This window comes from Anabrus simplex, chromosome 1 (genome assembly GCF_040414725.1).
Source record: "Anabrus simplex isolate iqAnaSimp1 chromosome 1, ASM4041472v1, whole genome shotgun sequence".
Classification (NCBI taxonomy): domain Eukaryota; kingdom Metazoa; phylum Arthropoda; class Insecta; order Orthoptera; family Tettigoniidae; genus Anabrus; species Anabrus simplex.
The window spans coordinates 344,031,606-344,049,643 of NC_090265.1; the positions used below are offsets into that span (position 1 = coordinate 344,031,606).

At 37.1% G+C, this 18,038-nt stretch overlaps 1 protein-coding gene across 1 annotated transcript in view; it reads left to right on the top strand.

The window, feature by feature from the left end:
* app (Palmitoyltransferase app) overlaps nt 1-18,038 on the top strand; it is a 326,850-nt gene that overhangs the window by 307,024 nt on the left and 1,788 nt on the right. The window contains exon 9 of the mRNA XM_067134866.2: nt 13,239-18,038. This exon is cut by the window's right edge and continues 1,788 nt beyond it. Coding sequence (XP_066990967.1) covers nt 13,239-13,552 — 314 coding nt within the window. The 3' untranslated portion in view covers nt 13,553-18,038. The remainder of the gene's footprint in view (nt 1-13,238) is intronic.

Here is an 18,038-nt window from a genome sequence, read left to right on the forward strand (position 1 = left end):
CCATATAAAACTGTAAGTCCTGTTGGTTAATGATTACAAGATTTGTAGTTGTGTAAATCTGTAAACTTGCAGTTTTCCAGTCATTTAATCACATTTTTGCTTGTTGCTGAGGTAGGCCTACAACTGTTAAGTTAACTACATGAACACAGGTGCAACCTCTCAAAAGGAAATAGGGATGGCTGATTCACCCAGTGGGCCAATGACCTAGATATTAGGCCCCTTCAATCAACAAGCATCATCATCACAAGATTCACCCAGTATAAAATTCTGCTTGACTGTGCATTAAAATAAATATATACGACTGTTAACCACAATCTTTAAGTACAACACTACTTGTTACTTAATACGTACATTTTGTTCTTTAATTAGAGAAAGCAATGTTTGCAAACATTTTGTAATATTAGAATATTTTAACCATAGTTTCAATAAGCACCTATAGTTTTGATGCAAAACAATGATATTGTTTCTACTCTAATTATAATATTATTTTTAATTAAATTTATATACTGAGGAACAATGAAATTTATTAAAACATAGATTAGAAGCGAATCGTTCATTGAAGATGTGACTGAGTTATACAACTGTATAGCCAGTATGCCAAGCTGGGATCTTATTTCAGGTTGAATATAATAACTTTGTGTTAGCACACCATAATTTGCCAGTGATGTAGTTGTGCAGTATAATACTGAATTTTGTGGTTGACTGTTATAAACACTCATTTGAAGAGTAGGCTGTGGGCAAGGGGATAAGATAACATTAATGGGTGTGTTTAATGTATCCTGTTGTTCTAGAATATGAAATAAACCTGTGTTTTATCTTCAACATTTTGTGAAAAGAAAATTGGGAGATAACTGCTTGTATGAATCTCTGGCTTTGTTCTTTGGTGTGCATATAAATGTGTGTTCATGCATGTGCATGATTGTTCATCTGGAAAGTATGCACTTTGCTTGTTCTCATACCTATAGAAAGATACTTTAAATGTTAGAGAATGAGATCCGTTGGCTCTTAACTTGTAACTAATCAATTGCCATCTGTTAGGGTCTTTCAGGGAGAATTTTATGTTCTTCCCTTTCCAAATTATTGCCTTATTTATACTTGCTGAAATGCACAAAATTTAGTTGCTAATGATGCAGCAAACTTTGAAGAATGAGTGATATGTTTGTTGTTTCAAGCATTAAGAGATTTGATTACTTTGTATTCTATAATAGACATTTCTTTATAGCTATCTCTTATATTAAATACTAGCTGATGTACCCGTGCTTTGCTATGGAATTCAACATTGTATACAGAATTCTAGGTTAGGTAGTGTACACGTTGTGATTAAGATTGTATTAAATTGCATAGTTCTTAACGTTACACTAGAAACGTGATAGGGAAGTCACCTAATGTCTTTTCTTATATGAAGACTTGGTTAGGGAATTTTCATTGTAATGATAGGCCCTCTTGCCTACCATCAGTCACAATCACATGGGAGTGTTTTCATTATAATGGCAGACACTCACTCTCCACCTGCCTTTTTACATCCTCAGACTGTCTTAATGGTTTTTCCAACTGAAATCAACATAGGTCATTACAATGACGCCAGCAGGAATGTTGCGATTAAAAGCAATGCTATCATATGAAATACTCAATCAAATGAACAGCCACACATTTTCTCACTTTTAACGAACAAATATCTAATTCCCTTCATGGGAATTTAGAATTTTCCATTCAGTACTACACTGCTGATCTAATAGGCCTATGTTCCAGAGGTGGAATGACCAGGCCGCAGATAGCCATGAACACACTTTTATATTCGGGGGGGGGGGGCAGGGGATAGTGAAGTGTCCCAGGGCAAAAACTATGCCCTTTTACTCATCTGTTTCCTAGGAGTACCTGATGAGTTGGAAAATCTCAATTCACTACACTGGCAGGGGGAAAACTATGTGACTTGGAAGCAAATTTTTCCTCCAAGCCAGAGGAGAAATCCTCTTCTCTACCAATTTGGAATAAAATGAATGTAGAATTTAGGGAGAGAGAAATGCATTTATTTCTGCCCCCCCATTTGGAGGCTTCCAAAAAGACAAAGCTTACATGAAAACTTGATTAATAATTACAAGGGTCGTTTAAAATATGTCCATAAATGATAGGTATAATATATTAAAGCCTACTTAATACAGTAATTTAAAAAATGTGTATGGGTCAATAATTTTGAAATCCATGAGGGGTCCTGCATAGGACAAAGACATAGCTATGAGTATAGATGATTTTTAACTATTGCTAACGATCCTTTCAGTACTGCTGACCCAATGTCCTTAATAAATTGGTTATGCAGTTTAAATTTCTTACAAAAATTGTGAAATGTGTGAATAATGATGCCTCATTACTCAATCCTAAAACATCTATGGAGTCCAGATTATATTTCTTGGCATAGTATGGAATTGTAGGTTCATATATATCACATTTCTCCTTGTGTATATCATGTGGTTGAGTGGATGATGTTTCGGTTCTAATTGTGGGGTCTATTATGAACCCTTTACTTGATCCTGGTGGTATAGCTATCATGTCATTCCGCCGGCTTGACCCTGTGTGAGACAATCCATGTACCTCCTCGTAGACTATATAATGCTTTTCTCTCAGGGCTTCAGCAATCATAGATCGTATACGATGATGTTGTGAATTCCATAGGGTGTCATTAAATGGACAGGAAGCCAAGACCTGACCAAGTGTTTCAATCTTACTGTGGCAACGCCGACAGTGGTTATTGTCTTGGGACCTGCCAGGTAATGCACGAATTGGAACTACATTTGCTGTTAGTTTTATGGCATTTCTCCAGGCGCTACTGGTTGAACCTTCGGGTTTTCTTACCCACTGATTGGCTGGTGTGTACTCCTTATACAGCATAACACCCTTACCCTTTTGTGGTAAGGCACACGAGACATCGAATTCTTTCTCACGTTGTTGTTGTAGGAGCAAAACCTTGACTGATTCGTATTCAGTATTCATGAGTAAGCCAAGTTTTTCGAAGCACTTCTCTGTTTCTGTATGGAGGTCTCTGATATGGTTAATGTGTACATTGTTGGAGAACTTGGCATGCATTTATGTGCTGTAGATAAACCTCCCAACCACACTTGAAAAGACAGAGTCCTTTATACTTTTTATCGGAGTATAACATGCTGTCTGGTGTATCTGTTGGAAGCTGAAGAACTTCTTTCAAGGTGCTTTTGATAAGTTTGTCAGTATCAATTAGGAAACTCGCAGGTATTCGATGTAAAGGTGTAGTGTGGAATTTGTAGATCAAGGATGGGTAAATGTAGGTTGATAGCACATTAAATTTCTGGCATGGTTGCAGTAATGGAGTTGATGCTAATGCGTCTAACTTACTCTTTAAGTTTTCCATCGTTAATTTAGCATCAAATACGGTAGCATTGTGATAGTTCACTCCGAGGTAGCAGATTGTCTCTGCAGGAGTTATAGATTTAATTTCATTATAACCATCTAATGTTAGAGATTTGTAGGTAGAACTTCCTTTTACTATGGAAATGGATTTAGATTTGTTGACATTGATTGTTAGGCCAATTTCTTCAAATCTCTTGATGGCCATTTCAGTGATCTTTCTAGCTGAAGTCTCGTTTTTTGCTACAATCAAGGTATCATCAGCAAAGCCTAGAATGGTTACATTAGGAAGGCCTGGCATTATTCAATATCCATGTTCTTCCTGGAACTCTGTTGATGAAAGTTCTTCTAAAGTGTGGTCAGTTGCAATGTTGTAAAGCATCTGTGATAAGGGAGAACCCTGCATTATACCTTTATTGAGAAAAATTGGTTTGGTCTTGTGATGGGATTCTATTTGAGTAGTATTAAATAGATTGTAGTGCCATTATTAGATCAGACAGTTTTGATGGTAGGGCGTGGGAGGAGAGGGTATTATTCAAGTGTTTATGCCGTACGTTGTCAAAGACCTTAGTGATGTCAGGAAAACCAGGTTCCAGTCGACCTTTTGGTATTTGGCTGATGTCAGAATAGATTCCAAGATGGAAGTGTTGATACGAGTGCCAGCAGAATTTGTGAAGCCACGTTGATTTTCATTAAAGCTCACGTAGCTACGTAGTTGTGTATCTAATGTGCTCTCTATTACTCTCTTCTCACTAGTGAATAGTTGGTTATTGGTCTCCAGTTATCTAGATCCATGGGGGTGTGCTCCCTTATGGATAAGCACGGTTTTAGCTCTCTTAAGAATCTCGGGCACCAGTGTTCTTATTAACATGGTTGTTGCAATCAATGCTATAATTGCGTAACACGTGTCATGTTTAAGTGCCCTCATCAGTATATGGTCTGGGCCAAGGGATGTGTCAATGGCTATTTTCTTGATTGCATACTCTACTTCTTGTTTAGAAATGACAGTATTCATTGTATCTTCTAACTCTACATATTCTGCTTCAGATGTGTGTGAAGTATATGTTGATCTTTCCAAATCATTGGGGATTGAAACACGAGAGGAAAATTAGTGGTGTGTTTTATTTATATCTTTTTAGTGTCACTGATTGCCGCACCTACTGCTTTTCATCTCTGGTTGTAGTATAGGAATTGAGTCTTTTGGTATTCATACTCCTCACGGCGCTTTAATCTATCTCTCTTGATCGCCCTTTCTGGATTGCTTGATTGCATAAATTTACGTTGATTATTAAGTAACTTTTTTCTCCACCGTATCTCATAAAATTTAACTGCCGGGTGTTTTGGACCGGGAAGCTGGTGCACAGCTATGGATAAGAATTCCATGAATTCTTTGACATGATTACAGAAGTCATCGTCATTACCGATATTCTGGGATTCCAGCTTAAATTTTTCCATCATTTCTTTGTATGCCTGTGTCTTTTGATTTTGTATAAACGTACTGTGATTCGTTATGTCTGGCATGTTAATATTTTTATTGATATCACCTGGACACAAGATATCACTATCATTTGAAAGGGGTGCACGACCACTTCTTGCTGATTTCCATTCGGGCTGCTTAGCTAACAGTGCAGTTCTGTGTTCTTGTGGATAGATCGGCTTATGTTGAGCAGCGTGCTTACATCAAAATAGCCGTCCTCCGAGGGAGAAATGCGATGGAATGTCACAGTGAATTAGTGGTAGCCCTTGGTCATTGTTTGCCACTTTGTTCCACATGGAAGAACAGTGACCGCACAGTACTACAGGGACTTCCTGGTGCGACAGATACGATGTGGCGTTCAGAAGAAATGTCCAGATCTTGTGGACAGTGCAATAATCCTGCACGACAATGCAAAACCACATAAAGCAGAGTGTGTAGGGCAGCTACTGCGACGTTGGGGATGGCAAGAATTGGAGCACCCACCATACTGAGCTCATTCGAAAGATTAAGGAACCACTACGTGGTAGGCGGTTTGCAACACGAGAGGACATTGCTAATGCTGTGCGCCAACAGGTGACCCGATTCACACATGGTGCGGCCAATGCTGAGGCAGATGGTGTTCAGCGCCTCCCACAACGTTCGCAGCGTGTGGTGTCAGTAGCAGGGGACTACTTTGAGGGTCTTCAGGCCCAAGTTTGTCATGTCAACTTTATGTGTACTGTGTTGTCATTCTTTTGCACCAGGAAGGCCATATTGCTGTGTATACTACCATATTAAGTTAGTGTGTTACGATATTTCAATGCTATTCATTGTCCACACATGTAGTTAACACACATTTTCCAACCGGACTGGTATCTTCAAGAAAAAAAAATAGTTGCCATGACTTCTGCCCTAACCCTCGTATGTATGGCCAATTCGTTTTTTAAGTGTTTTAAGACCTTATGGTTGATGATGGCCTAATATCAATAGGCCAAAACTAGTACCATAATTAAAATAAATTGAAGTACTAATTTTATATTGTATTGTATTAGGTGGTTTCTTTCATTTATCTACCACTTGCTGTAGGCATCTAAAACAATCAGAAGCACGGTGTCAGTTACTAGGCACGCGTAGTCAATATGGATGCATTCCCACAGTGCCTTCAGGTACTCCCAGTGATGCTCGCGGAATTTGGGTGGAGCGTGCGCATGGGTTGCGCATCTGGTGCAGCAGGACTTTGCGATCTTGTCGATGTCTATGCCAAAACACCAAGGAACATGCCGTTATCTTCAGTTTGACGATCCCTAGGTGAGCTGCGTGCTGGTCGTTGAGGATGACATCTCATAGTGTAGGTGAAACCACTATTCTGTCCCCGAACATCAAGCAGTTGGCGATGAGCGTATGTCGCCTCGGGTACCTTGAAGTCGCGGCAAGTGAGATCTTAGCCTCTTTCCAGGAGTTTGACAATTCTGCCAAGATGAGGGTTGTAACCGTACACAGTCCGGCTCCATGGCTAAATGGTTAGCATGCTGGCTTATGGTCACAGGAGTCCCGGGTTCGATTCCCGGCAGGGTCGGGAATTTTAACCATCATTGGTTAATTTCACTGGCACGAGGGCTGGGTGTATGTGTTGTCTTCATCATCATTTCATCTTCATCACAACGCGCAGGTCGCCTACGGGAGTCAAATAAAAAGACCTGCACCTGGCGAGCCGGCCATGTCCTCAGGCACTTCCAGCACTAAAAGCCATACGCCATTTCATTTCACCGTACACAAATTCAATCTATGATTTTTAGGTAAGGAAATGTTTGTAAATGACGATCTCCCGATTTTAGGTTAGGTAATTTCCATAAAATCTCTTGTAATATAAAGTAGTGAATATCATCTGAGTTGATATAAGAACATTATAAGTATTATAAGAGGATTTTTTGTAGTAAGGGAATATTGAACATGTAGACTCATATCCTTATATTTGTATAACTTTTAATTTGGGGAAGAGAGTGTACACATAGCCTATCAGTGAAGATTGTACATTTTGGGAAACAGTGACTACAGTATATCAGTATAGACGGTTGAAGTCAGTTGAACGTGTTGTAACAAGTGGCTTGGAAACCCAGGGTACAGCAGGGAAGTATAGGGTGAAGATGGTAATTCATTAATGTGGATAAACACTAGAGATTGCTAACTTTTGTATTGGCTGCTCGGTAACCAATCCAAAAGCTCCGATTTTGAACGAGGTAATGTAAAACAAGATCTGAAAGGTTTCCAACTATTCAGTACTATTTATTGTAACCTAAAAAGGAAAGTTACATATATTTGAAAGTAGTTTTGGTCTTCCTAGAGACCATCATCAGTCAAAATCATTAAAGTTAAGGCAAGACATTAATTATAATAGGTAAAATTTATGAAGCAAGCATGTATTGTTGATGTTCAGTGCAAGACAAGTAAAGAATTGAATGATAAATGCTCATCACGATCACATGTCTTGTGTAAGTTCTGAAAGTTTTCTTCCGCTTTGAAGAATGCATTTCACAAAAGACCAGGTCAAACACTTAAAATACTTCACTTGAAGAATCTTCCTGAATTCAGTTCAGCTGAAATAAGTGTGAAAATGAACATCAGTTCAGCTGAAACAAGTGTGAACAGAATAATGTTGATGGGTAAGTGTTGAGATGTTCATTTGTTTTCATTATTGAGGAAGTTGAAAGAGCAAAAGCAAAGAAATAGAATAGAGCTTAGTTGTAGATGGGAGGAGGAAGGGAAGCGAGATATAGTGTAGCCTACGATGGGGCTGAGGGAATGGTGGAATGGTGGGTGCTTGCTGGAGGGAATTTGGAGAAAAATGAAAAAGGGGTTTATAATAAGTACTTAGTTTCTTTTTATTGAAAATAGGATTTAGTAGGTCTGATATCTCATTAAGGTTGAAATTAGAATTAAAGTATTGATCCAAGTGGATTAAACAGTTTTTAAATATATTGAGCAGAGAACCCTTATTAACCATTTTTAACATTTTTAGAAGATGGGGGTGGTGCCATCCTTCAGGTGCATCTTCGCTGGTGGGCCTGACAGCTTCCCAGGGGTATCACTGAAGACTTCCTGGTAGTAGTTGAGCTCCGTTTGCTGTTCCAGGGGCAGAGACTGCTTGACAGAAAGTTGGTGGATCTGTCCTGGTCTTCCCAAAAGCTGCCTGAAATTGATCTCTCGCGCAAACTCAAAGATCCACTCTCGAACAAGGAGTGTCTCGAATTCATCGTCGACGATATAGAGATGACAATGAAATTTGAAAAGATTTCTCCTCCTAATCAACACAAAATATACTTGAAGGATATCTTTTATTCAGGACTAGTTTCGGCCCCTTTCATTTGGCCATCTTCAGCTTTATAGATAAACTAGCAAATGTACCCGTGCTTCGCTACAGTATTCTACATTGTATATGGATATACAGTGAATAAGATTTTTAAATTGCATGGGTCTTAGCGTTATCCAAGAAGTAGCATGCGGAGGTCCCCATTTCTTGTTTCCATTGTAAAGTGTGAGTTGTGGAGTTGTGAAGATTACAGAAGGCTCATTTGCCTACTGCCATTCACAATTGAGGTGGGAAGTTTCCAATACAATAGAAGGACCCTTGTCTACCGTGCAGTCACAGTCTATTTGGGGAGTTTTCGTTACAATAGTAGGCCCCCTTTCCTACTTCCATACACAGTCATGTAGGGGAGTTTTGAAGAAAATTGCACGTTCCCTTGCCTTCTGCTAGGTAAATCGAGAAGGGCATTATTCATTACACTGGTAGGCCCTCCTTACTAATGCCAGTTACACAGGAGTTGGAGGACCCTATTCCTACTGACATGTTAAAGTCGATGTGGGGAGTATAGATTACAATAGCAGATGCCCTAGTGCTGACAGTCACTATCGATTTGTAAAGTATTAGTTATAATAGCAGACACACCCCTTGTAGGTCGCTACAAATTTACTTCAGTGAATATATACAGATAGACATACAAAAGTATTTGCATGATTACTACATTGCAGACCCTCATTTACAGATTAACTGCTGCTAAACGGTACATTGTATTGACACACGGATTGCAGCATAAGTCGCCTCTTTTAATGGCTGAATGGTTGATCCTAAAACATTTCCCCGTATCTCCCATTATTTATGAGTTAGATTGAGTCAGAAACTTAGAATCGTAGAATAGGAAGAAATTTGGGTAAAGAGTCCACACACTACATTACCTTTTGGATACATATGTGACAGCTGGGAACATAGAATTTGGCTCACATACCAGGAGGGCCAATGTTCGTGCCAAATTTTATGATTCCGTCTTTCATATAAGTGTGTCAAAATATGAATTATACGTGTAAAAACATAAAAAGTTACGTACAGCCAAATCTAACGCATACGGGATAGAGATACTACAGAAACGTCGTAGGACCAAAGTTGTAGATCACTCCAAATTGAACTGAGATTGTACAATCCGTTTTGTGATACAACTTACCGTTTAGCCACGAAATATATCGAAACGAAGGTCTGCACCGTCATTAAAATTGAGTCCCTATTTTTATATTTTCTGGGGGTAAAAAGTGAAAAATTTAAGGATCTTGGAAATTTTTAGTCAGTTATAGGCTAAAACCTATGCAGATGGTCATTGTTGCACCAGAAACAGGTAAATGTATGACAATTTTGCCAAAATAGTCAATGTACAGACACACAGTTGTTACGATTTTCTTTATATTGATAAGCATCATAATATAAATACTTCAACCACTATTTCACTTCTTTTCAAGCCCCCCTTATGTGGATTTTCCAAAAACAAAAAGTATGTTTCTTTATTTCTAATGAAGATTCCAAATACAAATTTTCACGTCCTTAACATCTTCAGTTTTTGAGATATAAGTATCCTCATAAAAGGTATTGAACCTCTTATTCACTTATTCCCTTTAGGGGAATTTTCCAAAAAAAAAAAGTGTTTATTTTTAAAGTAGATTCCAAATACCAATTTTTTTAAATTTTTTTTTACATCTGTAAACTATCAAGTTTTTGAGATGATTTAAACAGTTCAGCCCCCTTTTCACCCTTTTAGTGATGGAGTATCCAAAAAAACTGCCTTAGTGAGCACCTACACTGTAATATAAATGTATACCCAAAATTTCATTTCTTTATGTCGCGTAGTTTTGGCTGGCCGTTGATTACAGCCAGTCGAAGTTAGCCTTTTATATGTAGAGATTTAAAGATAAAATACAAATTAGCAAACATTTAAAACTTATTTAACAATGAGTGCTAATTTGTGTTTTAAGTTTATCTATGAAACTGAAGATGGCACAATGAAAGGTGCCGAAACTAGTCTTGAATAAAATAATAATATATTTTGTGTTGATTAGGAGGAGCATATTCTTTTCAGTTTTCATTGCCATCGAAAATCATCAACACGGAGATGAAACTAATAAATTACAATAATGTAAGTAATGTAGAGGTCGAGGTTCCTGAAGATGGTGCCGATGTTCACGGTGACTTGCATCTTGCCGATGCAGTTAATACGGTGTCCTGTGTGACTTGCAAAGTTACGATTGGTCTTCTGCAAAAGAAAACATGGTTTGATCATACCTAACCTCAATTCGCTCAGCATCGAACGGGGCGCCGGTGTCGAGTTCCATTTGGATGTTGGTTCCTGACATCTATCAACTGCTTCCCTGGAGACTGTATTGCTCTGATAACCTCATCTTTATTGAACTTGTGTATGGCATCAACACTGTTGGCCAGTTGCTCTCCTTTGGTCACATGATTTGTCCTACTCTGCTTTGGTTTGGACCTACAAAGTTTAGCAATGTGACCTTTCTTGCCACACGTCCGGCAGTTAGCATTGAGGAACCTGCACTGACTGTGTGGATGGTCCATACCGAGCTCGATAGCTGCAATCGCTTAAATGCGGCCAGTATTCGGGAGATAGTAGGTTCGAACCCACTGTCGGCAGCCCTGAAAATGGTTTTCCGTGTTTCCAATTTTCATACCAGGCAAATGCTGGGGCTGTACCTTAATTAAGGCCACGGCTGCTTCCTTCCCACTCCTAGCCCTTCCTTGTCCCATCATCGCCATAAGACCTATCTGTGTTGGTGCGACGTAAAGCAACTAGCAAAAAAAAAAAAAAAAAAAAAAAAAAAATGGATGGTCCACACCACACCCAGTGCACAACTATGACAATTGGTCACGTGATGTTCCTCAATTGGCTGGATGCGATCCTTGTTGAGGCCTTAGTTAGTTGGACTTCTGTTGATAATTGGTTGATTTATCGCATCACCGTTGTTAGCCGTCACTCCACAGCTGTGACTTTGTGTAGACTATCCAATTGGTTGAATTAGGTTTTGAGTTATGTTCGGGTTCTTGACCGCGTCAGCAATGTTCCAGGTATCTCGTACACAGCAGTGAAGCTCTCCGGTTTCTTAGCTATAATTTTATCACAAATGTCCTTCGACTCCAAACCCTGAGAGACTTGCTCTATTAACATGCGGTCTAAAAATTCTCCATACTTACAGTATGTTGCTGCTTGTCTTAATCTGAGAGTGAACCTGATGATCGTCTCCCCTGCCCTCTGCATGACACTCCAGAATTTTATGCTTTCTGCATATTTATTGTGACTGGTGTTGAAATGGTCCATCAATTTAGACTGGATTTCGCTGTATGAGAGAGTTTCCGGGTCGATGGAACTTGCGAGGAACTTCAAAGCATCATTGAGTTCGTTGCACATGTAGACACTTGCTTTCTGTGCGTTTTCGTCTTCTGGAGCCTCACTCAGACCGAGAGCCCAGGTGTACCGCATGGAACAGTCCTGTATGGTGGTCCCATCAGCAGTGAGGTATGCTGGCATCAAGAACTGTGTTAGTCGAGGCTGTGCTGGTGATGCTGACTCATTCCCGATGGCACCTCATGCGGTGGATTCCTTGAGAGCGTTGACGATCTTCCCAGAAAGAGCCTGAAGAAGTTTCATGGATACTCCTTGTGCCATGATGAAGGACGATGGTTCATTCGTTCACTAATACACTAACCCGCATGATGTTGAACTTCATTTGGTAGCTTGGTCGCATTGAGGTTAAGTTTCACACAAGTTTCACACAAGTTTCACCTCTTTATCTCGAGTACACGCAATGTTATTTATCAGTCCCACTTTGGACACCACTTTTGTATTTGTGGGTTGATAAATAATAACACAAACCAGTTAGCTAAATACCAATATATTTAGAGAACAAAAGTACAGTTAAGTGCGACAGCGTACAGACGGCGTTCAGGAGAAACAAAAATTGGCTGTTGGTAACTGCAAGTCTCTGGTGTGTCTGAAGTATTACCAGCTGTTGAGTGTGAAATTACTTTAGAGTATAACAACATTTGTTTCTGTGAGTTTGAATACACAACATATAATGTGCTGCTAAAAGTAATGGGTGGACACCAAATAAATACATCCTGTGTACAGGAGCAGTAACTTCTTTTCTTCTGCTTTATTTTAATATGTACCAGTACTCCTATCTTTATATATATTTTATTTGTTATGTGTGCTGCTGTAGTTTTTCTTTTTAATGGGATTGCTTTATTATAAGCACTTGGTAATCTAGTGTTGTTTCATGTACAGTAATGTAACCATATTTCTAGGAGAAGTAACTCCTTTCCCTCCTAGTTTGTAATATACCCTTTTTGTTTGTTAGTTTTTTAAATTTCTTTCCTTCCGTGGTTTCCCATTTTCACACCAGGCAAATGCTGGGGCTGTACCTTAATTAAGGCCACGGCCGCTTCCTTCCAACTCCTAGGCCTTTCCTATCCCATCGTCGCCATAAGACCTATCTGTGTCAGTGCGACGTAAAGCCCCTAGCAAAAAAAAAAAAAAATTGTTTCCTTTCTTACCAGAATATCCTGTCTCGTAAGATTGGCTAATTTCATGGTTGATCGTCATTAAAATCCACTATATTATGTATACACCTTTAATAGTCACTGTTAATGATTTTTTAATGAATTTTAGACTTTATATATATTTTATTCCATTATTCCTTTGGCATCTATATAGTGTTGGAAGGTTTTCAAACTTCTGATTGTCAGAACATAGTGCGAAGCACACGGGCAAGTGAACTGTTTTCATTGTTGCATTTTGCTGACCATGTTTGGTTTATGAAAATTTCTAATACTATGAAGGTGACCAGCATGGCATTTATAAACCCCTACATGATCATCAGCATGTATCACTGTCAGTTTAAGAATATGATGGACTCTGTATATATCTTCATAATGTTTTAATTAGATCTCTTAATTCTTTTCTACTTTCATTAGCTCTTGTGTCTCATTTCTGCCAAGATTTGAAAGTTGTGTATGTAAGAACTTGTTCTCTGACTCCATGATCATTAATTTTTCTCTTTTGCTCTGTGATTGCAGGAAGTAATTCAAGCAGTATAAATCAACTGGCAGCTTCTGTGCAGCCAGGAGTTGGTGGTAAAGATTCAGATGAAAATGCAGTGATGGTGGTGGGAGGTGTAGGATCAGAGCAATGCCCTGTGGATGTGGCAGAGCTGGACTTGGGTGATGGAGTTATATGTGATGCTAATGCAGTGGTACCCTTGAGCGCAAGTCGTCTGCGCTTGCTCCAGGACACAACCATGATCGAATCGGCTCTCGATCTTGATTCCTTGGAGGAGTCTTCTGTGGGAGCAAGTAGTCAGGCAGGTCTCATCAAGATGGGTGGGGTCTGAATCCATCGTTCACGTGTAGTTCATTAAGAATATAAATTATTTCCCTGGTGGTAAAGTAATGTTTATCCAGCCTTGTTATGCTAAAACTTTAGCTAAGAAGCATAGTGAAATGTTGATACATTCAGAGGTACCATACATGAGTAGATATCCAAATGCCCTGTCTGAACCTGAGTAAGAAATTCCAAAAATATTGGAAATAATTTGAAGGTTGTGTATTGTTCTCAAAATGGAATTAATCACCACAAACGGTAGATCAGCATGTCTTCTACTATTCATTTTTGAAGTATTTGCTTGATAATATAAGTACACTTATTACACTATAAATGCTTCACAGCAAATTGGAATAGAAGATGTACTCTCACTGTACAATGACAAAAGAAAATCTTTAACTTGCTGTAAATATAGTTGTGAATGCCTTAGAACCATCTGCATGGAATGTATTATTTCAGACCAGAGGGTTAATTTTTTCATTAGCTTAGAGAATAAAGAGAAATCCAAATATTGTGTAAAATTAGCAGTATCAAAGAATTCATTGAACTGGAATGATTTTAAGTGAAGGGTAGACAACGACATTTTTTTAAGTCGGGAAATAAAAATATTGTCTTGTTCGAATTCTCTGAAAATGGAAATGTAACTACATTTGCTACTAGATTTATATTATTTAAAGCAGGGAAAGGAAATATAAATAAGTATCAAAAATCCTTCAAGATCAAATTCATAGTTTGAAACACCATTTCAAAAATCTCTGAAAAAAAACTTGAATTTTAAAAACCTTATTGTACACGATACTCAATATTATGTCTCTAATGTGAGATGTACGCAATTAATAACTAAGTCTTCATTTGCTTTGTCAGACTTTGTGTGAGGAATCCTAAAAATATTTTACTTACTATAATACTTCGGAGGTTATTATGCAAGGAGCTCTTTGTTAGGAATTGTAAAAGAAGATGTGATCTTTGATATTGTTCCTAGATCAGGAATACCAGAAATTTATGAACCATAGAAAACTTTTATATACAAGTACTTTTAACTTTATTAAATCTCTTAAGTTATGATTACTTTTACCAACTTCAGTACTGTCTGTGATGGTAAATTAATTACCTCATTGAAACATTATCAACTGTTTTGTGAATGACCATCCTTGGCCTCGGTCCTCAGCTCAGAATGGCTTGTTCCCAAAAACAGTTGCAAGCACTCTAAAAATGTAATTCATTCACTGTCACAAAATAACAGTGAAGTAAGGACTGTCACAAAATAACAGTGAAGTAAGGATAGTCCTTTATAATGGTTAAAGCTATGTGCTTCATAGAAGATAAATTCCATAAATATTCTTATACTCTAGGCCTGATAAAGTTGTTTTGTCCCTTCAAACAATTATCCCTATCGAATTCTCATATCTGTGGATCAGACAGCTAACATTGCTTTTCATTCTACAAGCCAATAATGAATGCATCCTTTTTGGAAGATTATTTAATAAATCTGGCAACATATTTTTAAATATTTTTACAGTGTTATGCTTTAATGTAGATATTAGAAATATTATTTTTCTCTTGTAAGAAAGGCATTATTTACAAATAGTATTTATCAAGTTCACTTTTCTATGTGTTAAAAAAACAACCACAGACAAATTACTAGAAACAAACTGAGGTTGTTCTATTAAGGAGATGGAATAATCCACAGCTTACTGATCAGTTATATAACACAACAATTTAAAGAATTTGTTATAAGTGACATGGATACCTTCGTTTGAAAATTAAGGTTATTTGATTCATTTTCAAGACTCTTAAAACTCTGTTACCTTGTATATTAGGATGTTTTCACAAACCAGTATTAGTTTGTGTTCATAGGTGAAATATGTTAAAAGAAAGAGTGAAATCAACAACAGTGAAATCATTCCTCTTGCACTGAAAAGGAAGTTATAAACTTCAAACTTTAGGGACCCATACATTTTAAAAAATTCTTCTAATGGTAATAGTCTTCACACTCTCCATATAATGCTCAGTTCTCCTTTTTTGTGGAAATAGTCTGTTCAGGATTATTCTTTTCATACTGGATGGTTAGATCCACAGTGAGAGCTTTTACTGGGAAATGTCATTTAGCCAACAGGATCCCGTATTGTCCATTGTGAAGACTTCTTCATAGCAGTCAAATCCTCCCTTGACCACCCTTCAGCTTATTTTTGCTTCCATGGTGGTCAAGAGTTAATCGATAACCCCTTAAAAGAGGACAACTGCCAATAAAATCTTGATGGTTTTAATAATTAGCTACTTGAGTCAACAGGTAACAGTATCCTGGCTTAAGACAAAAAATATAGCAAAATAATGTAAAAATTGATTTGCATTTGGACTAGTAGAAAATGAGAAATAAATAATTACAATTGGAGTATGATGAAAAAATATTAGAAAAATTGAAAAGAAACCTCTAGTGATTAACTGGTCAACATATTCAATTATTTTAATAGTAACTGAATATTCATGTAAGACACCATTAATTTAATACCATTTTTGCCTGAAAACTCTATTCATCTAAGTGGTAGTAAGTTTACCCTCTTCGTATCTTAATTTCATCTTAGAAGAAGAACACTGATATTTCCAACAGTGTTTTTTAGTAAAATAATCTGCAAAATTGTTATGTCATATACAGTGACAAGTGGGTCATCCTTGGGATTAAAGTAAACGTTGAAATATTTAGTTTTGTAGTCATTACAGAATAAAGTCTATCATATTTGCTGCATTTGCTTTTATTGCAAAAGATTAAGACTGTGAGGCATTGTATTTTTGCTTTGTGATATCAATGCAAACATTATTTGTTTGTAAATATTCTAAACTATCATAAATTACCCTGTAAGATAACTGCATATAAAAATTTGAAGTGTATAGATCTTTATGGAATAAAGATTTATTTTTTTGAATGAGAACTTTGTTATTGGTATCTCATTCAGTGTGCTTCTATTCAAAGAAGACACGTATTACATGGACAACATATATCATAATATAAATTATTTTCCGTATGGTTTACTTTTAAACTAATTTTACTATTACTAAGGAGAAATTTGTTATTATATTTTGTTGTTTACAGTTACTGTTCAATAAATATAAGGAATGTTACCAGGGAGGGGGACATTTATCTCCAATCCACAATAATAAATAGAATGGACTCTTTAATAATATATGTGATTTCTTCCCCTGTCTTTATGTTAGTTGACAAGTATTGTTTTCATATAACTGTACTTACAGTTGTTATTTTTCCCTGGTATATATTTGAGGAATTCTTTTAAAATCCACTATTACCACCATGGGGATATTTTAACAAGTTTCATGCTTAGCCTTTTATTGTAATTCTCAAAGTGGTAAGCTTAAACTAGCCGTATAATTAGGTAGTTCAGTTGGAAAGGTAACTTGATATACTCACTCTGTTATTATTTTATTATACAATGGAACGTCTATTTATCAAATTCAACATTTCCCGGGAAATGATTCATAAAGTAGAAATTTAGTTATACAGAAATAATAATTTTTCAAATAACAAAACACATCTTTATTTTTTAAATTTATGTAGATAGGCTGCAGTATTTTTGTACATAGTAAAAAGAATACTCAAGTAAAACAACGTGCAACCTTGTAGAAAAATGTTTTTAGTAGTTACCCACTTTCAGAGTACTGCCTTATATCCTGCTGAACCATTTTAGTTGAGCATTGATTGTAAAAGTGTTCACATTTATTTAAGCACCAGAAGTAGTCTTCATGTACATTTTCGGTAAGCTGAAATCTGCAACAAATAGTGACAAAAGCAGCCTGACTTCCTTTTGGGAAAGAGGAGGAGGGGCTCATTTTCTTCCATATTAGCTTCATTTTGGATATCCCCTTCTTTGACCAAGTCGAGAATTTCATTATCTGTTATATAATCAGCAACAGCGGTTTCATCCGCTGGTATGTCCTCATTAATTACACTACACCTGCTGCCTACAGTTGATTCTAACACTCTTCAACTGCATTCTTCTTCTATTGCTTTTGTAGAAAACCCTGCTTTTATAAAACAGTTTCCAATTATTGTTTCAAAAATGTTATTTTATCTTACCTTTGACAGCTCCGAAATAGATATTCTGAGATTAATTATATGATCAGGCAGTACACCATTTTCCAAATGAGATTTTTTTGAGAATCGCATTTTCTCATCACTCCTTCTTGGTCCAACATTTGTAATTTTGATGTGTTTGAAGCTTCTTATTTGCTAATTGTTTGCTAAAGAAGGTGGGTGTACTGGACTATTGTCTGTAAAGAGAATAACTTCTCTCATCACTGTAATTTTTTTTATCGAAACACACAAGACACTTCTCGACAATCTTACCTGTCATCCATGCTTTCTTATTGAAACTGTAATCAACTTCTAAAGATTTTACCCCTTTAAAACATCTTGGCTGCTTACTTCTCCCTATCACAAGAAGTTTAATTTTTTTCTTTTCGAAACATGTTGGCACAAACAACAA